General features: G+C 35.2%; 1 protein-coding gene across 1 annotated transcript; it reads left to right on the forward strand.

Moving 5' to 3' along the window:
• The first annotated feature begins 3,248 nt into the window (after positions 1 to 3,248).
• Positions 3,249 to 26,932, forward strand: LOC138305536 (sialate O-acetylesterase-like). The gene is made up of 9 exons (XM_069245810.1): positions 3,249 to 3,324; positions 4,084 to 4,418; positions 6,583 to 6,724; positions 7,172 to 7,331; positions 15,728 to 15,816; positions 16,488 to 16,618; positions 17,156 to 17,310; positions 18,069 to 18,264; positions 26,633 to 26,932. The coding sequence occupies exons 1-9, from the start codon at positions 3,273 to 3,275 to the stop codon at positions 26,864 to 26,866; spliced, it is 1,494 nt and encodes a 497-aa protein (XP_069101911.1). The 5' UTR covers positions 3,249 to 3,272; the 3' UTR covers positions 26,867 to 26,932.

A 26,932-nucleotide genomic window follows, 5' to 3' on the forward strand; every position in this document is an offset into this window, starting at 1 on the left:
AAGGTAAGTGGTGTGAGCTCCGAAATCATAAAATGTCAGTCAAGGTTAGTGGTGTGAGCTCCGAGATCATAAAATGACAGTCAAAGTAAGTGGTGTGAGCTCCGAAATCATAAAATGTCAGTCAAGGTAAGTGGTGTGAGCTCCAAGATCAAAAAATGACAGTCAAAGTAAGTGGTGTGAGCTCCGAAATCATAAAATGACAGTCAAAGTAAGTGGTGTGAGCTCCGAAATCATAAAATGTCAGTCAAGGTTAGTGGTGTGAGCTCCGAGATCATAAAATGACAGTCAAGGTAAGTGGTGTGAGCTCCGATATCATAAAATGACAGTCAAGGTAAGTGGTGTGAGCTCCGAGATCATAAAATGACAGTCAAGGTAAGTGGTGTGAGCTCCGAGATCATAAAATGACAGTCAAGGTAAGTGGTGTGAGCTCCGATATCATAAAATGACAGTCAAGGTACAAATGTAAGTGGTGTGAGCTCCGAGATCATAAAATGACAGTCAAGGTAAGTGGTGTGAGCTCCGAGATCATAAAATGACAGTCAAGGTAAGTGGTGTGAGCTCCGAGATCATAAAATGACAGTCAAAGTAAGTGGTGTGAGCTCCGAAATCATAAAATGTCAGTCAAGGTTAGTGGTGTGAGCTCCGAGATCATAAAATGACAGTCAAGGTAAGTGGTGTGAGCTCCGAGATCATAAAATGACAGTCAAAGTAAGTGGTGTGAGCTCCGAGATCATAAAATGACAGTCAAGGTAAGTGGTGTGAGCTCCGAGATCATAAAATGACAGTCAAGGTAAGTGGTGTGAGCTCCGAGATCATAAAATGACAGTCAAGGTAAGTGGTGTGAGCTCCGAGATCATAAAATGACAGTCAAGGTAAGTGGTGTGAGGTCGAGATCATAAAATTACAGTCAAGGTAAGTGGTGTGAGCTCCGAGATCATAAAATGACAGTCAAAGTAAGTGGTGTGAGCTCCGAGATCATAAAATGACAGTCAAGGTTAGTGGTATGAGCTCCGAGATCATAAATTCGAATGTTACATACCATTTGAGACATTTCAGTATTTTCGTCAGTGGATACAGAAATTGCGTCTCTTTGTTAATCACTAGATGTAAACAAACCTGTTGACGAACACGTTGTGTAAGAGTTATTTTGGACTGAAGAAGGCCCTATAGTAGCTGAATATATATTCCATAGAAATGATTTTTGAAATACTTTGAATTTGTTTCGGCCTTTTATTTAGGATCATTAATATACTAGCTTTATACCATTTTACCTCATTATGACTTCCTAATATATATTTTCGTTATTTCTATTCGTTTGCTTTTTCTAAGTTATAGTTTAAATATGTTTATATCGACTTTTCTTTGCGTGGTTTTGATGAAATAGCATGACGCAATTTATTCAGCTTTAAAGTTAGTTAAAGCTGGTACATCAGCTAATACTGATTCAGATCGAAAGATAATAACGGGCCCAACTCTCTCCCGACCAACTTTAATACGGCGAAACTCGATCATCAACTGTTCCGTTCTGCATGCTTGATGAAAGGTGTAATTATTCCGTGTGTACACGGCGACATCCCTATTGAGGTAATATTAGGGTAAAACAAGTCATATTATTATTCAAATTGCCACACTGTGTTTTCCCATGTCAATTCTAAAACGTAATGATAACTGCCTTGTTCTAGTTTCCTATTTTCTATTTTCGCGCATTTGACATTATTGAACTGAAGAACTCACGTTGTATTGACTATCAGACTTTATAACATCCATCTATAAAAAGATTCGTAACATTAAATATCTACATGTATTGGGTTTATTGTAATGATATCAATGCGTCACGGGATTCTTTGTTGATTGCGGGTTTGTAGATAGGTATGCTTATCTTGTTTGAATGGATTTGTTGTCTAGGCTAGGAATATCTCGGAAGCTCACGACGATTATTTCTCCTCAACACCGTCTTCCCTGTTACTGGGAAACTGTCTCTATAAACTAATATCATGTTTATTTACTTTAATACAATATACTGTGTCTATAATAAAATCTATAAAATACACGAGACTTTTGACTGATGTTAATGCTGCATGCTGCAAATGTAATTATTTTCCTCAAATATTGGTTTTGAACCGGTTAGCGGAGTGATGAATTCGCGCATGGGCAATTGTCAACATGTAACTTAGTCCGCCTGTAAACCTGCCTGTATTATTAGACTTTAATTATTATTATTATTATTTTTTAAATTCTTTTTAGCCTTATATATATTAGGCAAAAAAAGCCTAATAATATAGGCAGGTTTAGCGGACTACATGTAACTGTCATATAGAAATTCCGCGCAGTCATATTATAGCGCAAACAGTCTAGCACGAGAAGTGATAGACGTGATTACGACGAAAATATTTACGTTTTCAGAGAGGTGACGTCGATTTGAATTTTGAATGAAGAATGCAGATCTAAGACACCTATAAGAGTGTAGTACTTCGTTTGGCTAACACATATTGGGATACATAAATCTTACTATATAACTTACATCACATGGCTCACTTCTCCCCTTAGGGTTATTATGATATTACTTGGAGTATATTTATATCATTTTTTGTACTGTCGATTATGTTTCTGTTAGACTGTCTATTTTGTGGTATTTTAAAATTTATTGATTCATAACATAACAAAGGCTGTAGGAGACAAGACATTACTCTGTACCTAACGACCTAACACGTGACACAAATTAATGACTGCTCTGGTGCCAACGGCAAAGAATAACGCGTTTCATATTCTCATTTACCTTGTCTTCCACAGAGTTAATTTTTTTATCGAGTTAAAGATGGATAGGAATCTCTTTCGTCTTAAACCTCCGTATTTTGAAAGTTTTGTTACACGTGTTAAAATCTAAATTGATCATTTTAACCCCAGCCTTCCTCAATGTGTCACTTGTTAAATTTCAAGCGTATGACGCTGTTATTCCCTTCACAAGCGTGAATTCATAAATAATTACAACTCATAAAAGCGATGGTTGTTTAAATATTTTTTTTGATGAATAGCTATGAATGCTATGTTTTGGCACCAGAAGATTTAAATTGTTACATCAATCTTTCCACATTTTAGGAACAAGAAAAACGTTCTTTAACCAAGTCAATGCTTTGTTTTTGGTACATTTTTGTATATTCGTTCACAATATATTTCAAAGTTGGTATTGGCGAAATCAATTACATATGGCCAAATACGTATCTGAAGATAAGCGACGTCCTAGTAAACTGATAACAGCGACAGGGAGAATCAACATGTCGGCTTGTCGGAGGCTCTGGCTGCTCTGTGTGGGCCTATGTATAACATGTATGTATACCAAACAACGTCACATATCGAAATCACTCATCTCTAGTCTTTAATTATGATAGGCACATCCAATACTTTAGGGGCTATATCAATACACCTCAAACTACAAATAATGATATTTAGATCTATATACAAATCGAATGGTGATGATATTCTGCCCTGATAGTGTAAGGATAAAAAACAAGCAGGCCTGATTATTCAATATGGTACATTGAGAAAATAGATGACTAAAACTGACCAAATTAACATGGACATATCTATATTTTCATAACTAGTCAAAACTATTATGTGTGTAATGCCAGCTACAGCCAAATACCATTGACAATCTAAACAAGAACAATGACTGTTTGCACTCAAATTATGACAATGTATAGTAAAAACTAATAAATATGACGTTCTGATCCTATCTTTCCTTATTTAGTCCATTGTGCTATCAGCTAACAATGATTTCCTCTTAGCATTATTTACGAGTCAAGACTGTAAATGTTTGCACTCCAATGTATTTTAGATTTCATAAAAAAAACAAAAAAAAAACAACAAAAAAAACATACAGGACCAAGTTATTACTGTAAAGGGAATTGAGTCTGCAGGTTGCATGATCGCACAATGTTTTAAAACTAAAACGTGTACTTCATGCATCTTGTTAGTGAGGTGACGTTCTATCCTTTATATGTGTACGTTTTCTTTCACCAGAACTTTCGGTAAACCATTGCTTATTACATTACAGGAAGATAGTAAACAGGCTTCTTTTTGTTTCAGTATGCGAATCAACATTTAATTTTGCAAATACGCTCTCCGACCACATGGTCTTGCAGAAGGGGTCACGTGGTGCCATAGTCTGGGGGAAGTCCTCGAAGCCTGGGGACACGGTCCATGTTTCTCTAAATGGCCATGAGATTTCCAACACCACTGTTATTCATGATATCAATGGAGGGCTGATTTGGATGGCGAAAATAGTTATGACGTCACATCACTATGGTCCCTACAACCTTACCGCTAATTCGAGTCTAGGGGAGATAACTCTCCATGACGTAATGTTTGGCGATGTATGGTTATGTTCTGGACAGAGTAACATGGAGTTTACTCTAGGGCAGGTGAGATTTGACCCGACAAAGCGGCATGCTCTGCTACGAGAAATAGTTTTACAGTAATGCTTTCTCCATTGTATTTGTATGACCTGCTACGAGAAATAGTTTTATATCATGCTTTCTCCATTATACTAGTATGACCTGCTACGAGAAATAGTTTTACAGTTATGCTTTCTCCATTATACTAGCATGAGCTGCCACGAGAAATAGTTTTACAGTCATGCTTTCTCCATTATACTAGTATGACCTGCTACGAGAAATAGTTTTACAGTTATACTTTCTCCATTATACTAGCATGACCTGCTACGAGAAATAGTTTTACAGTCATGCTTTCTCCATTATACTAGTATGATATGCCACGAGAAATAGTTTTACAGTTATGCTTTCTCCATTATACTAGTATGATATACCACGAGAAATAGTTTTACAGTTATGCTTTCTCCATTATACTAGCATGACCTGACACGAGAAATAGTTTTACAGTCATGCTTTCTCCATTATACTAGCATGACCTGACACGAGAAATAGTTTTATTGTAACAGTATGACCTGCTACGAGAAATAGTTTTACAGTAATGCTTTCTCCATATTATCATTTTGTGATTATGCCTAAGTAGAAAAATAAACAAGAGCCTTTTAATCTTCAAAACAGTCTCCAGCATAGAGATCACTGCGTGTAGTATCGTTGTTAAAACTACAGTGGTTGCTTTAAGCTTTAATGATAAACTATTAATGTTTGTATGGAAACATCATGTTTTCAGCTTTGTAGTAGCTCCATTGTTAACATAATCATTGCTGGGTCTGCCCTCCTCTACTCTATGACGACGGCAGTATACGTGTTTTAAAAGGCACAAATATCCATATCTACTGGGGTTATATATCACAAACTGGGATGGGTTGGCATGTTAACGATTGATAAATTTACCACGATATTGGTTAAAATAGACTGCATCACCTAATGTTCCTTATCTGAAACTTTGTGTTTGTTCTTCTGAATATTGCTTTTTAATGCAAACAAATATTTCACTATTGCTGTCTTATTTATGTCGATTGTCATTTTCCGCAATCAGCCATCAACTGAGCTGCAACATTAGCTCATCAACCTAAGCTTTATAGTACACTGGGTCGGTTTTTACTACAAATTGGCAAAGTGATAAAGTGTTACGTCAAATATGTTCTGGAGCTTTTCAGTGAATTAGCTTTTTAGGAGAAATGTAAAAATCAATTTGCTACACAGAACTTTTCTTAAGTTAATTTGGAATTTAAAAAAAACAACCTTCACTTTCACATAAAAACATGTTGCTCAGTTCACTGTGCTCAATGCGCTTTCGTGATGGAAACTTTCTGCGGAGCTGAACTATGTTTTATAACATTGAAGATGTACCTTATCTCTTTTGAAAGCTTTTCGTACGAAAACATCGAAAAATGCAAGACATTTGTATCTAACTACTGTTTTTTCCCATCGCACAATAACAAGATTATTATAAACCTCATTTTCTAATCGACCTATTCTTTTTACATACCTATATGAAAAAAATATATCCATGAATGACACGAAATAATTTTCATACACCGGCATCATTAATTTAAAGTGAAGAAAACCCCCAAGAAATATCAACAAACAGTATTTAAAGTTCTATTACAAATGAAATTGTTTCACACTTATCTTTCGTTTTGATACTAATTAGATATAAATACACATACGTATATAGAACTAGAGATGTAGTCAAAGGAACTAACAATAGATAAAACCTAGATGGCAAGGCCAATGCGAAAAGCACATGACCTCGCTATCATATTTTCACAACACAAATCTTGATCAATTTCGCATCACATTGCAACCCCAAGACTTCGCCGAGGACAAAGCTCCCCATGATACATTAGCATGAACACGAAGACAGATAGTTTTCTCTCTCAGTGGACGTCATCGTGCTTTTGCCGAACCCATGTGATGTTAATATATCTCCCAGCATGTCGATATCTGTAGCATAATTAACGAAAATCTTAGTGCATAGCATGCAGTTTTAATGACCCCTTTTAGTTTGACAACAAACCGACGTAAACATATTAAAGAATTTGTCTTCAGTAGGGTTTATTTTATTGTCACATTTGATTAATTAATCTTAGGACATAATCATTACCGTGTGTATTAATATCCCGTTTTTTAACAGCTGATTAACAGTACCGCCGAGTACGCTGATGCCTCTAACTACCAGGACGTTCGGGTGTTCAGAGCCAACCATTTTCATTCGTCTACTAGTCTGAACGATTTCCAAACGCATAACATCGCACCCTGGGCAAAGCCCTCACAGTGTATGTTGTGTATATAGTGTCACCTTTGGAAGTCAACACTGTAGGATAGAGTGACTATCAAGCAGCTGTGATCTCATTTATCGTTCTAGTGTTTAATAATGTATAGATGGCGAAAACTAAGAGAAATTCAGTAGCAAATTAGTAAAGCAGATGAAACAGTTTGTATATTATTTTGTCAAATCATCATATTGAAAAAGTTTGTTATTTAGAAATAATTTTGCCTTTACCAAATGAGCACATACAGTTATTGGTCTTAACAGTTTGGTTCATCTGACCAATGTGTCTTAGGAATATCCCTGTATAAAAGTTTGAGTTTCGGTTTGCCCACGTGAAACGAATAAGATTATCAGAATTTTATCATGAATTTTTGCAATGTAAGGGAAGTAACTCGTACAATACAAAACATGTAGATATCAAATCACATCAACTTTCCACGTTTTATTTCAGCAACTCTGACGAGATTTTCTGCTGTATGTTGGCTTTTTGGAAAGCGTTTGTCTTCACAATTTGGATATCCAATAGGATTGATAGAATCAAACTATGGAGGCACGAAGATCGAATGGTGGTCTTCTCCAGATGCTCTGGTACAGTGCACGGATTCCAAAAGGTGATATTCTAAATATAGAATAGGACAGAACAGTAAATAAAATTAACAAATACGTCGGCAATCAAGGTAACAGAATGACAACAAATAATCAAATATCATTATCATTCTCTCTTTATTTTTATGTATTGTGTACAACACATCTCGGTTTGATGTAGTATGTCACTTATTCGGTCACAGAGGTCTTAATCATGATTTGATGGACACATGGTTACAGAAAATTATGACACTAAAGGATTTGTACTTTTTCGGAATAAGATCAGTTTTGTCTGAAACCTTTGGAACCGAGAGTCTGTATAAACGTAGTAATATCTAACCTATCTAACTAACTCTATCGTAAAAGGTCGTGTTTAACCAACTCTATCTTAACAGGTCGTGTTTAACCAACTCTATATCAAAAGGTCGTGTTTAATCAACTCTAGCTTAAAAGGTCGGGTTTAACCAACTCTAGCTTAAAAGGTCGGGTTTAACCAACTCTAGCTTAAAAGGTCGGGTTTAACCAACTCTATCTTAGAAGGTCGTATTTAATCAACTTTATCTTAAAAGGTCGCGTTTAACCAACTCTATATCAAAAGGTCGTGTTTAACCAACTCTATATCAAAAGGTCGTGTTTAACCAACTCTAGCTTAAAAGGTCGGGTTTAACCAACTCTAGCTTAAAAGGTCGTGTTTAACCAACTCTATATCAAAAGGTCGTGTTTAACCAACTCTATAACAAAAGGTCGTGTTTAACCAACTCTATATCAAAAGGTCGTGTTTAACCAACTCTATATCACAAGGTCGTGTTTAACAAACTCTATCTTAAAAGGTCGTGTTTAACCAACTCTATAACAAAAGGTCGTGTTTAACCAACTCTATAACAAAAGGTCGTGTTTAACCAACTCTATCTTAAAAGGTCGTGTTTAACCAACTCTATATCAAAAGGTCGTGTTTAACCAACTCTATCTTAAAAGGTCGTGTTTAACCAACTCTATCTTAAAAGGTCGTGTTTAACCAACTCTATAACAAAAGGTCGTGTTTAACCAACTCTATATCAAAAGGTCGTGTTTAACCAACTCTATATCAAAAGGTCGTGTTTAACCAACTCTATCTTAAAAGGTCGTGTTTAACCAACTCTATCTTAAAAGGTCGTGTTTAACCAACTCTATATCAAAAGGTCGTGTTTAACCAACTCTATATCAAAAGGTCGTGTTTAACCAACTCTATATCAAAAGGTCGTGTTTAACCAACTCTATCTTAAAAGGTCGTGTTTAACCAACTCTATATCAAAAGGTCGTGTTTAACCAACTCTATCTTAAAAGGTCGTGTTTAACCAACTCTATATCAAAAGGTCGCGTGTTTAACCAACTCTATATCAAAAGGTCGTGTTTAACCAACTCTTATCAAAAGGTCGTGTTTAACCAACTCTATCTTAAAAGGTCGTGTTTAACCAACTCTTATCAAAAGGTCGTGTTTAACCAACTCTATATCAAAAGGTCGTGTTTAACCAACTCTATAACAAAAGGTCGTGTTTAACCAACTCTATAACAAAAGGTCGTGTTTAACCAAACTCAAAAGGTCGTGTTTAACCAACTCTATCTTAAAAGGTCGTGTTTAACCAACTCTATATCAAAGGTCGTGTTTAACCAACTCTATATCAAAAGGTCGTGTTTAACCAACTCTATTCAAAAGGTCGTGTTTAACCAACTCTATACAAAAGGTCGTGTTTAACCAACTCTATATAAAAGGTCGTGTTTAACCAACTCTATATCAAAAGGTCGTGTTTAACCAACTCTATATCAAAAGGTCGTGTTTAACCAACTCTATATCAAAAGGTCGTGTTTAACCAACACTCTATATAAAAGGTCGTGTTTAACCAACTCTATCTTAAAAGGTCGTGTTTAACCAACTCTATATCAAAAGGTCGTGTTTAACCAACTCTATCTTAAAAGGTCGTGTTTAACCAACTCTATAACAAAAGGTCGTGTTTAACCAACTCTATATCAAAAGGTCGTGTTTAACCAACTCTATATCAAAAGGTCGTGTTTAACCAACTCTATATCAAAAGGTCGTGTTTAACCAACTCTATATCAAAAGGTCGTGTTTAACCAACTCTATATCAAAAGGTCGTGTTTAACCAACTCTATCTCAAAAGGTCGTGTTTAACCAACTCTATCTTAAAAGGTCGTGTTTAACCAACTCTATAACAAAAGGTCGTGTTTAACCAACTCTATAACAAAAGGTCGTGTTTAACCAACTCTATATCAAAAGGTCGTGTTTAACCAACTCTATAACAAAAGGTCGTGTTTAACCAACTCTATATCAAAAGGTCGTGTTTAACCAACTCTATCTTAGAAGGTCGTGTTTAACCAACTCTATAATAAAAGGTCGTGTTTAACCAACTCTATATCAAAAGGTCGTGTTTAACCAACTCTATCTTAAAAGGTCGTGTTTAACCAACTCTATAACAAAAGGTCGTGTTTAACCAACTCTATATCAAAAGGTCGTGTTTAACCAACTCTATATCTTAAAAGGTCGTGTTTAACCAACTCTATATCAAAAGGTCGTGTTTAACCAACTCTATATCAAAAGGTCGTGTTTAACCAACTCTATAACAAAAGGTCGTGTTTAACCAACTCTATCTTAAAAGGTCGTGTTTAACCAACTCTATAACAAAAGGTCGTGTTTAACCAACTCTATATCAAAAGGTCGTGTTTAACCAACTCTATCTTAAAAGGTCGTGTTTAACCAACTCTATATCAAAAGGTCGTGTTTAACCAACTCTATCTTAAAAGGTCGTGTTTAACCAACTCTATATCAAAAGGTCGTGTTTAACCAACTCTATATCAAAAGGTCGTGTTTAACCAACTCTATCTTAAAAGGTCGTGTTTAACCAACTCTATCTCAAAAGGTCGTGTTTAACCAACTCTATATCAAAAGGTCGTGTTTAACCAACTCTATATCAAAAGGTCGTGTTTAACCAACTCTATATCAAAAGGTCGTGTTTAACCAACTCTATATCAAAAGGTCGTGTTTAACCAACTCTATATCAAAAGGTCGTGTTTAACCAACTCTATATCAAAAGGTCGTGTTTAACCAACTCTATCTTAAAAGGTCGTGTTTAACCAACTCTATCTTAAAAGGTCGTGTTTAACCAACTCTATATCAAAAGGTCGTGTTTAACCAACTCTATATCAAAAGGTCGTGTTTAACCAACTCTATCTTAAAAGGTCGTGTTTAACCAACTCTATAACAAAAGGTCGTGTTTAACCAACTCTATATCACAAGGTCGTGTTTAACAAACAAACTCTATCTTAAAAGGTCGTGTTTAACCAACTCTATAACAAAAAGTCGTGTTTAACCAACTCTATAACAAAAGGTCGTGTTTAACCAACTCTATATCAAAAGGTCGTGTTTAACCAACTCTATCTTAGAAGGTCGTGTTTAACCAACTCCATCTTAGAAGGTCGTGTATAACCAACTCTATATCAAAAGGTCGTGTTTAACCAACTCTATATCAAAAGGTCGTGTTTAACCAACTCTATATCAAAAGGTCGTGTTTAACCAACTCTATATCAAAAGGTCGTGTTTAATCAACTCTATCTTAGAAGGTCGTGTTTAACAAACTCTTTATCAAAAGGTCGCGTTTAACCAACTCTATATCTTAAAAGGTCGTGTTTAACCAACTCTATATCAAAAGGTCGTGTTTTACCAACTCTATCTTAAAAGGTCGTGTTTAACCAACTCTATATTAAAAGGTCGTGTTTAACCAACTCTATCTTAAAAGGTCGTGTTTAACCAACTCTATATCAAAAGGTCGTGTTTAACCAACTCTATATCAAAAGGTCGTGTTTAACCAACTCTATATCAAAAGGTCGTGTTTAACCAACTCTATAACAAAAGGTCGTGTTTAACCAACTCTATATCAAAAGGTCGTGTTTAACCAACTCTATATCAAAAGGTCGTGTTTAACCAACTCTATATCAAAAGGTCGTGTTTAACCAACTCTCTATATCAAAAGGTCGTGTTTAACCAACTCTATATCAAAAGGTCGTGTTTAACCAACTCTATTTAAAAGGTCGTGTTTAACCAACTCTATATCAAAAGGTCGTGTTTAACCAACTCTATATCAAAAGGTCGTGTTTAACAACTCTATATAAAAGGTCGTGTTTAACCAACTCTATATCAAAAGGTCGTGTTTAACCAACTCTATATCAAAAGGTCGTGTTTAACCAACTCTATATCAAAAGGTCGTGTTTAACCAACTCTATATCAAAAGGTCGTGTTTAACCAACTCTATATCAAAAGGTCGTGTTTAACCAACTCTATTTCAAAAGGTCGTGTTTAAACCAAACTCTATCTATAAAAGGCGTGTTTAACCAACTCTATATAAAAGTCGTGTTTAACCAACTCTATATCAAAAGGTCGTGTTTAACCAACTCTATTTAAAAGGTCGTGTTTAACCAACTCTATCTTAAAGGTCGTGTTTAACCAACTCTATTCAAAGGTCGTGTTTAACCAACTCTATATCAAAAGGTCGTGTTTAACCAACTCTATATCAAAAGGTCGTGTTTAACCAACTCTATCTTCAAAAGGTCGTGTTTAACCAACTCTATCTAAAAGGTCGTGTTTAACCAACTCTATTAAAAAGGTCGTGTTTAACCAACTCTATATCAAAAGGTCGTGTTTAACCAACTCTATTTAAAAGGTCGTGTTTAACCAACTCTTATCAAAAGGTCGTGTTTAACCAACTCTATATCAAAAGGTCGTGTTTAACCAACTCTATATCAAAGGTCGTGTTTAACCAACTCTATCTCAAAGGTCGTGTTTACAACTCTATCAAAGGTCGGTTTAACCAACTCTATATCAAAAGGTCGTGTTTAACCAACTCTATATCAAAAGGTCGTGTTTAACCAACTCTATTTAAAAGGTCGTGTTTAACCAACTCTATATCAAAAGGTCGTGTTTAACCAACATCTATCTTAAAAGGTCGTGTTTAACCAACTCTATAACAAAAGGTCGTGTTTAACCAACTCTATCTTAAAAGGTCGTGTTTAACCAACTCTATATCAAAGGTCGTGTTTAACCAACTCTATATCAAAAGGTCGTGTTTAACCAACTCTATATCAAAAGGTCGTGTTTAACCAACTCTATATCAAAAGGTCGTGTTTAACCAACTCTATATAAAAGGTCGTGTTTAACCAACTCTTATCTTAAAAGGTCGTGTTTAACCAACTCTATATCAAAAGGTGGTCGTGTTTAACCAACTCTATATCAAAAGGTCGTGTTTAACCAACTCTATATCAAAAGGTCGTGTTTAACCAACTCTATATCAAAAGGTCGTGTTTAACCAACTCTATATCAAAAGGTCGTGTTTAACCAACTCTATATCAAAAGGTCGTGTTTAACCAACTCTATCTAAAAGGGTCGTGTTTAACCAACTCTATATCAAAAGGTCGTGTTTAACCAACTCTATCTTTCAAAAGGTCGTGTTTAACCAACTCTATCAAAAGGTCGTGTTTAACCAACTCTATCTTAAAAGGTCGTGTTTAACCAACTCTATATCAAAAGGTCGTGTTTTAACCAACTCTATATCAAAAGGTCGTGTTTAAACTCTATCAAGGTCTGTTTAACAATCTATTAAAAGGTCGTGTTTAACCAACTCTATAAAAGGTCGTGTTTAACCAACTCTATAAAAGGTCGTGTTTAACCAACTCTATCTAAAAGGTCGTGTTTAACCAACTCTATATCAAAAGGTCGTGTTTAACCAACTCTATATAAAAGGTCGTGTTTAACCAACTCTATATCAAAAGGTCGTGTTTAACCAACTCTATATCAAAAGGTCGTGTTTAACCAACTATATCTAAAAGGTCGTGTTAACAACTCTTTAAACCAACTCTATATCAAAAGGTCGTGTTTAACCAACTCTATATCAAAAGGTCGTGTTTAACCAACTCTATATCAAAAGGTCGTGTTTAACCAACTCTATATCAAAAGGTCGTGTTTAACCAACTCTATATCAAAAGGTCGTGTTTAAACTACAAACTCTATCAAAAGGTCGTGTTTAACCAACTCTATATCAAAAGGTCGTGTTTAACCAACTCTATTAAAAGGTCGTGTTTAACCAACTCTATATAAAAGGTCGTGTTTAACCAACTCTATATCAAAAGGTCGTGTTTAACCAACTCTATATCAAAAGTCGTGTTTAACCAACTCTATATCAAAAGGTCGTGTTTAACCAACTCTATATCAAAAGGTCGTGTTTAACCAACTCTATATCAAAGGTCGTGTTTAACCAACTCTATATCAAAAGGTCGTGTTTAACCAACTCTATATCTAAAGGTCGTGTTTAACCAACTCTATATAAAAGGTCGTGTTTAACCAACTCTATATCAAAGGTCGTGTTTAACCAACTCTATATCAAAAGGTCGTGTTAAACCAACTCTATATCAAAAGGTCGTGTTTAACCAACTCTATATCAAAAGGTCGTGTTTAACCAACTCTATATCAAAAGGTCGCGTTTGACCAACTCTATATCAAAAGGTCGTGTTTAACCAACTCTATCCTAAAATGTCGTGTTTAACCAACTCTATATTAAAAGGTCGTGTTTAACCAATTCTATATCAAAAGGTCGTGTTTAACCAATTCTATATCGAAAGGTCGTGTTTTACCAACTATATCTTAAAAGGTCGTGTTTAATCAACTTTATCTTAAAAGGTCCTGTATAACCAACTCTAATTTAAAAGGTCGTGTATAACCAACTCTATCTTAAAAGGTCGTGTTTAACCAACTTTATATCAAAAGGTCGTGTTTAACCAACTCTATATCAATAGGTCGTGTTTTACCAACTATATCTTAAAAGGTCGTGTTTAATCAACTTTATCTTAAAAGGTCCTGTATAACCAACTCTAATTTAAAAGGTCGTGTATAACCAACTCTATCTTAAAAGGTCGTGTTTAACCAACTTTATATCAAAAGGTCGTGTTTAACCAACTCTATATCAATAGGTCGTGTTTTACCAACTCTATCTTAAAAGGTCGTGTTTAACCAACTCTATCTTAAAAGGTCGTGTTTAACCAACTCTATATCAAAAGGCCGTATTTATCGAACTTTATCTAGCCTATGTTGGTGGGGATACACTGTACTTAACACTGATAACATTACAAAAATCAATAAGAAAGTGCTGTAGAAATATCCATAAAAAGTCGAAAGTCTTAGCTTAACCTTTGATAATCAAGCCCAGAGTGCATCAAAAGGCTCGTATTGGTGACACAGAATGCATCAGGTTTAACACACAGTGTGCTACTCAATCAGTTAGCGTAGCAGACACATTCTAGTCGATTAGGTTAGTACTCTGTAGTGAGCCCTGAGCCCAGCACTAGTGGGCCAGGTATTAGTGTTTTGATACGAGGTGTTTGTCTGTTTTAGTGTCACAATATCTGATCACATTCTTTACAATACAATGTTTGTGGTGATGGACATCGTTTCTGGTAAAAATGACTTTGTATACGTATAAACACAGTGTTAGACACTAATGAAAATTATTCTGTAGATATACAACCAAAAAGAAATTAAAAAACGAATTAGACAAAAAGTTCCTAAAAGAAAATGAAATAAAAAGATTCATCAACGGTAGATACGTGTTAACCTTGTCAATCACCCCAGGGACTAAAACTGCAGTAAGTTCCTCACAGGCTGTGATACACTTTTATACGTAAGACAAATGTAGACATCAAGACAATTCCGCAAATTTCATTCCCTCGTGAAACATTCATCTAAGGTCTTACAAGCTGTTACAGGAGACGGTAAGGTAAAAAGATAAAAAAAAGTATAACTGAACTGTTTGTGGTATCGTAAACACCACCACAGAGGGCAGACCATATGCTTTGGTATTATTAAGAGTGATGATGAACGTCAAATAAAATAGCGTCATCAGCAGTTTCCTCTTAAAATACAATTCAACCAGAGACTATAAAAAATGCCATATATAGCCCATACATGTAAACTAATTATAGAAGTTCGTTGACATTGGAAGTTTTAACATCTCGCCAGAGAACCGAAGGGTAGACTGGAATGGAAGATGTTGAGGGTACGTAAAGGAGGAAAGTGAAAATGCGCAACAGTAGGTAAACCTTCTGTCTATTGCTTTCGAAAATATTAAAAGAAAAAATCCCTTTTTAATTCTGGAAATTCCAGATTAAGTTTTTATAAAGTCGGTAGTAGGTTGAAAGAAACATATTTTCTTGATTCTATGGCGACGGAAATAGAAAGGTGCCTTCCTCCAACAACCCCATGGATAGTGATATATTATAATTAAACAGTCTATGTACTTCCCCGTTTTGTAACTTCCGACACATATGTGTAAAATGTTTCATGGTATTTATTAATACATTTTACATCTTTTAAAACTATTTTTTGAAGGGCGCACCATTTCTCTGCCTCGGATTTATGGAACGGCATGATCACACCTTTACTGAGAAATACTATATACGGAGCGATTTGGTACCAAGGTTTGTTTTTGATGTTTACACCTTAACTGAGAAAACATAGATACAAAATGATTTGTTAAAAAGATTTCGCTAATTTAGTGGTCCCAAAACACAAGGATCTATACCACAATAGGAGGGCTTTATGAGTATCAAATGAATATTGAATGACCTTTGACCCAAACTACTTTTTCCTCCTCGGTGTTACGTCACCATTGATGTACAAACTGCTATTGAAACCGTACGTATCAAGGATTGGAATCCAATATAGTTTGGTAAACTTACCACATCGTTATTTCTAATCAAACACAGTTCATATCAATGTTTTTCTAAGCCAACTTTTGAATATTGCATATTAATGAGTGTTTTCTTTTGCTTATGGAATTTTATTATTTTTTCATTGTCATACGATTCATGGTTATAAACTATGGAATTTAAGAGGCTATTTTAAAATTCTATAAAGCGTAATTTTATTGCTTTTTTATATATGTGTGTTTCTAGTCTTTCCGATTGCAAAAGATTTGATTTTTGAAAAAAAAGTAGCACGGTTTGATGTTTCTTTTGTAAGTTACAGTTTCATTTTTTAGTTTGATTAAATATAAATGTGCTCCATTTCTCTTACTGTTCGTGTATCTGTCTTTATGTGTTTCTGATCCGTTAATCTGCGAGATTACCGTGTCTTTTGGTGTTCAAAGGGGAGTCCAATGTAAACAACCCAACTAAATATTCCTGTCAGTTTCCAGCCATGATAAACGATTGGAGGACAAAGTTCAGCACTGCTTCTCTGCAGACAACCTCGCCAAACTTTCCATTCGGATTTGTACAGGTACGTTAGATGAAAACACAATTCTGATTTCCCAGACGTCTAATGTAGTCTAGTATCGAACAAAGTCGTCGTTAAAACTGTCTTCTATACATACTACACTATTCAGGTCTATGGTTATTAATATCTCTCCAAAATTCTTTATTCAGTAAATGAACATCACATGGTCTAGACTAACAACATGTACGTTTGCCAATTAACGCCTTTGTCTTTTTGATGCCAAAGAAGGTTCATTTGTGAAAGAGGTTAATTACATTTTCGTTCCAAACCACTTTCTCATATCTTTTGATCATACCAACGACATAGAGACATTTTAAACGAAATTACACGTGCTCATTAAAAACGCTGATAGTGTCCGTTTTGTACGTTCTCTTTACAAACACGTTTGATGTTTCTATTTTCTATTTTTTTCTGTCTATTTTGGCATTTAAGCTCTTGGCAACGTAACGGTAAACCGGCTAAAAGTGTGATTTTTATCATTATGTTTATTTCATGAGCTATTTGGATTTTAATGTTGCTATCGTTTTCTGTCATATGAAGCTTGCCGGGAATCACAATGGAACAAACAGTACCTATTTTGCCTTCATGAGATGGGAGCAGACAGCAGCGTACGGAAAGGTTCCAAACGCCAAGATGCCCAAAACCTTTATGGCAGTTGCCATGGATTTACCGGACTTTGAATCCCCCTATGGAACGTAAGGCTGTTGTCTGATCGCTACTTTTATTCACGTTTATTATGTTGATTCACTTACTTTGAGCTTACGGCGATGACAAGTGACAAGCTCCAATACATACAGTTTTAACGGTATTTTTGTCAATATGCATAGACAGAAAATGAAAGTTATAGGTTTCCAGATTTAAATACTGTCATTAGAATTGATTACTTGTTAATTGCTATATAACATTATATGTTATCATTGTGAAACCTCTAAAATATGATTAGCTTCTCTAAATGTAGACAAGAAACAATTAGTCACTACAGCATAAAGAGAGCGTTAAAACCAAAACGAAGACAAATTATCTTGGTTATCTAAACACTCGCTAAAGTTCGTGGTTGTCTCTGGTCACTAACTGTTCATGAAGTGACCAAAACTTTCCATTAAATTGTTACTTATTGGACAGTTCAGTTCACTTAATGGACATTTAGTTCTCACCAAAGTACATCCATTCAGATATTGGGCTAACTACACAAAGGATGATATCACAACTATGTTTTAACAAAACTTATTTTCTTTTGCCATTTTTCTTAAAAATATGATTGTCTTTAATAACAAAGACCCTCTGTATGCTACTGCATCCTATTACACGGTCAGACATTAGCATACTGAAGGTATCTATTGTCTGATGACACAAGGCCGATACAAGCAGATATGATTGATGTTTCATGCATGATGATATAGGTTTGTCATATTTACATATTTAAGCTGTTTTACACCATTTATATGTATTCTAGTATCCATCCTCGGTACAAACATGACGTTGCCTCCCGTCTGGCCCTGTCAGCTCTCGGCGTGGCCTACCATCAGCCCGGTCTAGAGTACCAGGGACCGTATCCTTCTAACTATCAGAAAACACCACATGCTCTAAACATAGAATATGACAACGGACGGACGCCGATCCGAGTTAACATAAACGTCAGTAACTTCGAGGTAAATAGTATTCTAATCAGCATTCAAATTATAAAGCAGGGGAGATGTTGTATACAGTAAAGGATCAGAATCAACTATAAACACTGATTTGCTATGTGTTAAATGTTTTTTTTTCTTTCACTCAGAGCAGCAGAGAATCACTTAACCACCAGCTAACATCAAATTTTCTTTTTTTAAACTTAATTTTATATATTCTACTTAAACACATACACCTACACAATATACACTTTTAACAAATGCATAGAGTACACACTTATCAATTATACGTTTACACGCAAGCAAACATGCAACAAACACTGTACATACATACATACAGACATACATAATTCATACATACATACATACATACATACATACATACATACATACATACATACATACATACATACATACATACATACATACATACATACACACACCCTCACCCTCACATACATACATACATACATACTGTTATGTATGACACTAAATACATGTAGTTATGAGATAAGGGAGATAACTCCTATAGCTTTTTTATCAATACATCCTCTGAAGGTCATATCATTGATTTAGGTTATAGAACTTTCTAGAATATAATCATGTATAAACAAATATGTTTGTAAACATGTTGATTTTAAGTAGAGATCTAGAATGATCTATTTCCAGAAAGTTATGTGTGTTTACTTGTTTACTGTTTTTAGTTAGATATTTCTAGAAGTAGAAGGTTCTCCAATAATCTTGAATTACGGTTTAGCTATATATACTCCAGCTGTCCAAGGCTAATCAGAACTGTAATGAGACCTGTAATAAGACATATCAAGAATTGTACAGCGCCATATAAGATTCTATTGGGAGAGCTATTGTGACTTTATCTGTGGATTATTACAACACTTTGTGTGGATTTATTCATATTGCCTGGAACTTTACAAATCAACGGTGGACATTCAATTTCCTTGTGGATTTGTGATTATTGTTAATTTGAAACCTGGAAGGATCAAGGATTATACCAGGACATTCGCATACAGATAAGTAACACTTTAAATCATCGTACTAGTCTTGTACCACCACCAATTACTTTAGATATTGTAAACCATCTCTGTATAATATTGTATATATAATTAAATTGTGTTTTGAATTTAGCTGCTGGTTTCTCATTTCTGTTATTCGTTAATGTAACAGAATTGGGGGCTCGTCCGGGATCGATATTTAATTTGTGAAATCTAACTTTGAAAAATTAATTAAGAAATTTTCAAAATTTGTGTACAAACTTTGAGTTTACATTTGAAACCAACAGCTAGATAAATATGACTACTATGCAGGTAGAACAGTTTGTTAAAGCGCCATCCCTGGAAGTTCTTTTGCAAGTTAGTAAGAAGGATTTACTGTTATTGGGTAAACATTTAGGCCTTACTATCAAAACTAATTTGAGGAAAGCTGAAATTAGGAATGTAATTATAAGATATTTTGTTGACAATGGCAAATTTGACTCTAGTGCATTAGATAGTATAGAGGAAACAGTCACTTCAGAAATCCAAATTAGACAAATGGAACTTGAACATGAAATGAAAATGAAACAAATAGAGAAAGAAATGAGAGAAAGAGAAATAGAAAAGGAGTTAAGAGAAAAAGAAATTGAGAAAGAATTAAAAGAAAAAGAGAGAGATCAGATGTTAGAGCTAGAGAAGCAAAAAATTCAAGCTGAAACAGAACTTAGAATTAAAGAATTAGAACTAGCTTCTCAAGACAGTTCAAGTAATCCAACTTTTAGGGGTTTACAAGGAAACAGAGGTTTTGATGTCAGTAGAAACATTAGGTTAGTTCCTCCTTTTCAAGAGAAAGAAGTTGACAAGTATTTTCTGCATTTTGAGAAAATAGCTGACAGTATGAAATGGCCTGAAGATAAACTTACAATGCTTCTTCAGAGTGTCTTGATTGGTAAAGCTAGAGACATTTATTCTTTTTTATCTGTAGATGAGATTTCAAATTACCAAGTAGTCAAGAAAGCTATTTTGAAAGCTTATGAGTTAGTTCCTGAGGCTTACCGCCAGAAATTTCGAAACTCAAGAAAGAGAGATGAACAAACTCATGTAGAATTTGCCAGAGAAAAGGAACAATTATTTAATAGGTGGTGTGATTCTAAAGAAATTGATGACGATTTCGGTAAATTGAGGCAATTGTTGTTGATAGAGGAGTTTAAACGTTGTGTCCACATAAACATAAAAACTCATTTAGATGAGAGAAAAGTTGAAACACTTAGTGAAGCAGCTACAATTGCTGATGATTACGCTCTCACCCACAAAGGCTCATTTGTTAAAAACAGTTCTCAAGACAAAAACAGTACCACAGGTACTAGTAAATTTGGTCAGCCTAGGAACGTTAACCCAACCTTTCGTGGCCCTTCTAACGACAAACCTAAATTAGGTGATAAGACTAAGTCTGATTCTAAAACAAATCATAGGGCAGGTGTGGGGTCTCCTTCTGGTCCTGTTTGTAATTACTGCAAGAAAGTAGGGCATACTATGTCTGAATGTTATTCTCTCCAGCGTAAGGAGCAAAGGCGTAAACAGTCAGTTCCTTCTGTGTTAGCTATGTCAAAGCCTAGTCAGAAACTTAGTGATATTGTGGAAGATTCTAAAGTGTCTGTTGAGATTAAGAGCTCAGAGTCTGATAGCGTCTTGGAGAAGTACTCTCCCTTCATTTCTGAAGGTTTTGTTTCACTTTCTAGTGATATTACCAACTTGAAACCTGTGAAGATTTTGAGAGATACTGGGGCTTCTCATTCTTTAATATTAGATGGCGTAGTGCCTTTGTCTGGGGAGACCTCGTGTGGTAGTAGTGTTTTGCTTCAAGGTGTAGAGTTAGGTTTTGTTAATGTGCCTCTCCATTGTGTTTATTTAAAGTCAGACTTAGTAACTGGGCCTGTCACCATTGGTGTTAGACCGGAACTTCCCATAGAGGGCGTGTCTCTCATTATAGGCAATGACTTGGCTGGAGAGAAAGTTAGGGTAGATCCCTTAGTGTCCAGTATCCATGATAAAACAGGCGATGCTGAGACTATTCAACAGGAATTTCCTGGTATTTTCCCTTCTTGTGCTGTAACTCGTTCAATGAGTAAGAAGGTTTCTGATGTTGCAGTAGTTGAGGATCATAATAGTCCAGGGTTAGGTGACACTTTCTTGGCTCATGATACAGAGGATGTCGGGGGTAAGTGTGATCTTTTGAGCAATCCTGTAGACTTTGATAGTGATAGAGTTGTTCCTAACAAAGGTACTTCTTTGGCTGACATGATGAGTAAATTATTTTTGTCTAGAGAGGATCTTATAGTAAAACAGGAAAAAGATCCTGAAATATCCTTATTATGTAATCGGGCTTTGAGTGAGGAAGAGGCTGAGAAAGTCCCGGTTTGTTACTTCCGTCGGTCAGGTGTGTTGATGCGCAAGTGGCGTCCTCCTGATGTGTCTCCCAAGGAAGACTGGAAGGTTGTCAATCAAATAGTTGTCCCACCGAGGTATAGGCAAGATATTCTGAGTTTGTCTCATAATGTACCTATGGCAGGGCATTTAGGTGTGACCAAGACTTATAACAGGATCTTATATCACTTCGTTTGGCCCAAGTTGAAACGGGATGTGTCAGGTGGTAGGGAAACCTAATCAGAAAATCCCTGTTGCACCTTTGCACCCCATTCCAGCATTTGAGGAACCATTTAGTAGAGTCATTATAGACTGTGTAGGTCCTCTACCCAAAACTAAGTCTGGGAATGAGTATCTTTTAACTATTATGTGTGCTTCCACACGCTTTCCTGAAGCCATTCCACTCAGGAATATTAAAGCCCCTAACATAGTCAAGGCTTTGGTTAAATTCTTTACACTGGTTGGTCTTCCAAAAGCTGTCCAATCGGACCAAGGTTCAAATTTCATGTCTGGTATTTTTCAACAAGTCATGTACCAGCTCCAGATCAAGCAGTATAAGTCTAGTGCTTATCATCCAGAGTCTCAGGGTGCTTTAGAACGTTTTCATCAGACATTGAAGAATATGATGAGATCTTATTGTTTTGAAAACAAAAGAGATTGGGACGAAGGTATACACATGTTGTTGTTTGGCGTTAGAGAATCTGTACAAGAATCTCTTGGCTTCAGTCCCTTTGAACTTGTGTTTGGACATACTGTACATGGTCCTTTGAAAATTTTGAAAGACAAAATTTTGGACGAAGATTCTAAAGTGAATCTCTTAGAGTATGTGTCTAACTTAAAGCAAAGGTTGACAAGGGCATGTGAACTGGCAAAAGAAAATTTGGCCGTTACTCAAACCAAAATGAAAACATGGTATGTTAAAGATGCCCGTGCTAGAAGTTTTGATCCAGGTGACAAAATTTTGGCTCTATTACCAATACCGGGTCAGCCTTTGCAAGCTAGATATTTTGGACCTTATGTTGTTGAGAAAAAGGTCGATGATGTTAACTACATTGTACAAACTCCAGGGAGGCGCAAGAAAACTCAATTATGTCATGTTAATATGCTTAAGAAATATGTAGATAGAGAAGAGAGCAAGACCTCTCAACCTATTGCTACTTTGGCCTCTGTACCATCACAAAGTGAAAGTACAGCTGATATTTGTAAAGTAGACTTAGATGGTGGTGTACAAGATGTAGGTTTAGACTGTGGTCTTAAGTTACGGAACTCAGATGTGCTCGCGAACTTTGACAAGAAACTATGTCATCTATCAGAAAAGGAACGCAATGAACTGAAAGATTTGATACTTGAGTTTAAACATTTGTTTCCGGATTTACCAGGTAAAACAGATGCTATCTATCATGACGTGGATGTAGGCGATGCGCCACCTGTCAAGCAACATCCTTACCGTGTCAATCCTTTGAAAGAAGAACACTTAAAGAAAGAAATTCAATACATGTTGGACAATGATATTATTGAACCAAGCAAAAGTGAATGGAGCTCTCCATGTGTTCTGGTGCCAAAGCCAGACAAGACATACCGGTTCTGTACTGACTTCAGAAAAGTTAACTCTGTCAGTAAAACAGACTCTTATCCAATTCCAAGGATTGACTCTTGCATTGACAAACTTGGCAAAGCCAAGTATGTTAGCAAGTTTGACCTGTTGAAAGGATATTGGCAGGTGCCATTAACAGAAAGAGCCAAAGAAGTGTCTGCATTTGTAACTTCACAAGGTTTGTACCAGTACAAAGTTATGCCGTTTGGTATGAAGAATGCCCAGGCAACATTTCAACGTCTTCTTAACAGCGTGATATCAGACCTGGAAGGCTGCGATGGATACATTGATGACGTCATCAACTACCACGACACGTGGGAAGACCATCTACGCGGGATTCGTGAATTCTTCGAAAGACTCACTACCATGAAATTGACTGTAAACTTATTGAAATGTGAATTTTGTCATGCAACTGTTGAATTTTTAGGCCATGTTGTAGGACAGGGGCAGGTTAAGCCTGTTCAGGCCAAAGTAGAATCAATTATAGATTTTCCATCTCCTGGAAGCAAGAGAGAGCTGATGAGATTTCTTGGTATGGCTGGATACTACAGAAAATTTTGTCAAAATTTCTCTGTTATAGCAGCTCCACTTACTGCTTTGTTAAAGAAAAATGTCAAATTTGTCTGGTCAGACGAATGTAAGTCTGTATATGTGTATCTATGCACTACAGTTGTGCCTGTGTTGGTCTTCACCGACCACAACCCTTTGACATTCATTGGGAAAATGAAAAACAAAAATCAAAGAATTCTCAGGTGGAGTTTGACTTTGCAAGAGTACAATCTTGACATCAAACATATCAAAGGGAAAGACAATATTCTAGCTGATGCTTTATCAAGGATTTAAATATGACTTAATATGTCAAGAAAGTTTCCTTTTCAAGAAAACTTTCTTTTCTTTAAGGAGGGGTGTGTTATGTATGACACTAAATACATGTAGTTATGAGATAAGGGAGATAACTCCTATAGCTTTTTTATCAATACATCCTATGAAGGTCATATCATTGATTTAGGTTATAGAACTTTCTAGAATATAATCATGTATAAACAAATATGTTTGTAAACATGTTGATTTTAAGTAGAGATCTAGAATGATCTATTTCCAGAAAGTTATGTGTGTTTACTTGTTTACTGTTTTTAGTTAGATATTTCTAGAAGTAGAAGGTTCTCCAATATTCTTGAATTACGGTTTAGCTATATATACTCCAGCTGTCCAAGGCTAATCAGAACTGTAATGAGACCTGTAATAAGACATATCAAGAATTGTACAGCGCCATATAAGATTCTATTGGGAGAGCTATTGTGACTTTATCTGTGGATTATTACAACACTTTGTGTGGATTTATTCATATTGCCTGGAACTTTACAAATCATCGGTGGACATTCAATTTCCTTGTGGATTTGTGATTATTGTTAATTTGAAACCTGGAAGGATCAAGGATTATACCAGGACATTCGCATACAGATAAGTAACACTTTAAATCATCGTACTAGTCTTGTACCACCACCAATTACTTTAGATATTGTAAACCATCTCTGTATAATATTGTATATATAATTAAATTGTGTTTTGAATTTAGCTGCTGGTTTCTCCTTTCTGTTATTCGTTAATGTAACAATACATACATACATACATACATACATACATACATACATACATACATACATACATACATACATACATACATACATACATACATACATACATACGCATATTACATATTGATATAATTTGCATAGCTGATACCGTGTTTTATTCTCATTTTCTCATCACGGTGATTACTTTTCTTTTGATTTTTAATACTCTATATCACATATCAATGACAATGTTGTATTACATATTTTCTAAAATTACCCTGCCTGAAGCATGCCTGTTATATATAGTTACAGGCCAATCATCTGACATAATATCATCTAATATGATATAATATTTAATTTAAGGTTTTTACGAGTTACGTCAAACAGAAATGTGTTAATTTATTTCACAATTTCCTTTAGCATGCATGCCTGCTAAAAACAAGAGTCCACTGCACATAGTGCATGTAGCAGGCTACACATGACATAATAAAACAAAGTTTATTACAAAATATTCCTTAAGATGCAAGCCTGCTAACAAAAGTCCACTGCACATAGTGCATGTAGCAGGCTACACATGTGACATACTTATTCAAATATTCATTACTAGGATATACTATCACATATTTGGGAAACAACATCAATAGTTACTACTGTTTTCTGTTTAGAATTGCAAAAAAGCCAGAGCTCGTTTTTAAGTTGCTTCCTCAATTGTATTTTTGTAATTTCTGTTTTTGGAAGTCTGTTGTTGTGTTTTTACTGTCATTACTGTATTTCCATATTGTCCACTTCATGATACAAATAAAAGTGTTTATTAATAAAGCAAGTCTACTTTTACCAGGATAACCAAGACTAACAATTTCTTCTTTATCTAGTGTTCCTGAAATATATTCAGGTACAACGTTTTTCATTATGGTATCCATATAATCCAAAATAAGTTTTGTATAAGCACAACTGAAGAATATAAGTTGTATATATTCGTTTTCGGCTTTGCAGAAATGACATTTTCCATCTGAGTTACCGAATTTCATTATCTTCTTTTCTGTACAAAGTTGGTGGATACATTTTCATTGAAATTCTTTAATCTTAAGACATGTTAATATATTAAACAATTTAACCAGGTATCTTTCCATTGAAATTGTATTTGATAAAGGTTCTCCCATTTTATTTCAACATCGGGTCTATTATTCCCGTTAAGTTTCATGCTTACTGATTTGATTTTAAATTTTTATATTCGATTATCTTATTATTTCGATCAATGATATTCAATTCAGAATCCACAAAAATATCAGAATTTTCCTCATTTAAGATATCTTCCTCGCATAATATTCGTTTATTGCAGACTTTAATCTTGATAACTCTGAAATGCAGTTTCTTTTATCTCTTAGTTTCCCATAAATATCTTGATCACTTTTGAACTGCTTCTGTGTGGAATCCCATACATCACATATCGTATGTATTCCACTGCTTAAAAAGGAGTTAAAGAAAAGTGGTTTTCTATTAAAAACAATCATATGATTGCCAAATAATTCTTGATTCGAAATTTCCTGTATGTTTCTTACATCATTAGCTCTTGTTGTGTTAAAAGTCATAGAACAAGCGTTGAAAGCTATCTTGTTGGCTTAACTAGATTATTTCAGACTGCAAATTAAAAAGAATATTATAATCCTCTGTCAAATGAAAAGTTTAAAACGAAACTTGTATTTGAGATTAGCAAATTAAAATACTTTGTCAATTTTCTTCTTCTTCTTAATGAATTCATTATTTAGTTACCATCGAACTTCTACATCAGTAGCAATTTTTTTGTATTACAGGTGTGCTGCTATTATCGTGAATGCAACATGAATTTTGGACATTGGTTACCAGCTAAAATCACATCACATGACATCTCGTCCGTCACGCTTGATACCAACTCGTGCGGTCACGTGCCTGTGTCAGCTGTCAGATACGCTTGGAGAGAAAGTCCTTGTGATTTTAAACAGTGTGCTGTGTATGGTAGGGATACTGACCTCCCAGCGCCTGTATTCTACCATAGTTTTCATGGATGATACAATAACATTGGATTGACACATTATATGGTCTTGGATCATTTTGTTTTCAATAAAGGATGCATC

The sequence above is a fragment of the Argopecten irradians genome, chromosome 1 (assembly GCF_041381155.1).
Source record: "Argopecten irradians isolate NY chromosome 1, Ai_NY, whole genome shotgun sequence".
NCBI lineage: Eukaryota > Metazoa > Mollusca > Bivalvia > Pectinida > Pectinidae > Argopecten > Argopecten irradians.

What these genes read in the sequence shown, in the direction of transcription:
- LOC138305536 (XM_069245810.1), top strand. Translation starts at nt 3,273, where the DNA reads ATGTCGGCTTGTCGGAGGCTCTGGCTGCTCTGTGTGGGCCTATGTATA. An exon ending in CTGGGCAAAGCCCTCACAGT is followed by an intron (nt 6,725 to 7,171) that starts GTATGTTGTGTA and finishes GTTTTATTTCAG; the next exon opens with CAACTCTGACGAGATTTTCT. An exon ending in TTCCATTCGGATTTGTACAG is followed by an intron (nt 16,619 to 17,155) that starts GTACGTTAGATG and finishes TGTCATATGAAG; the next exon opens with CTTGCCGGGAATCACAATGG.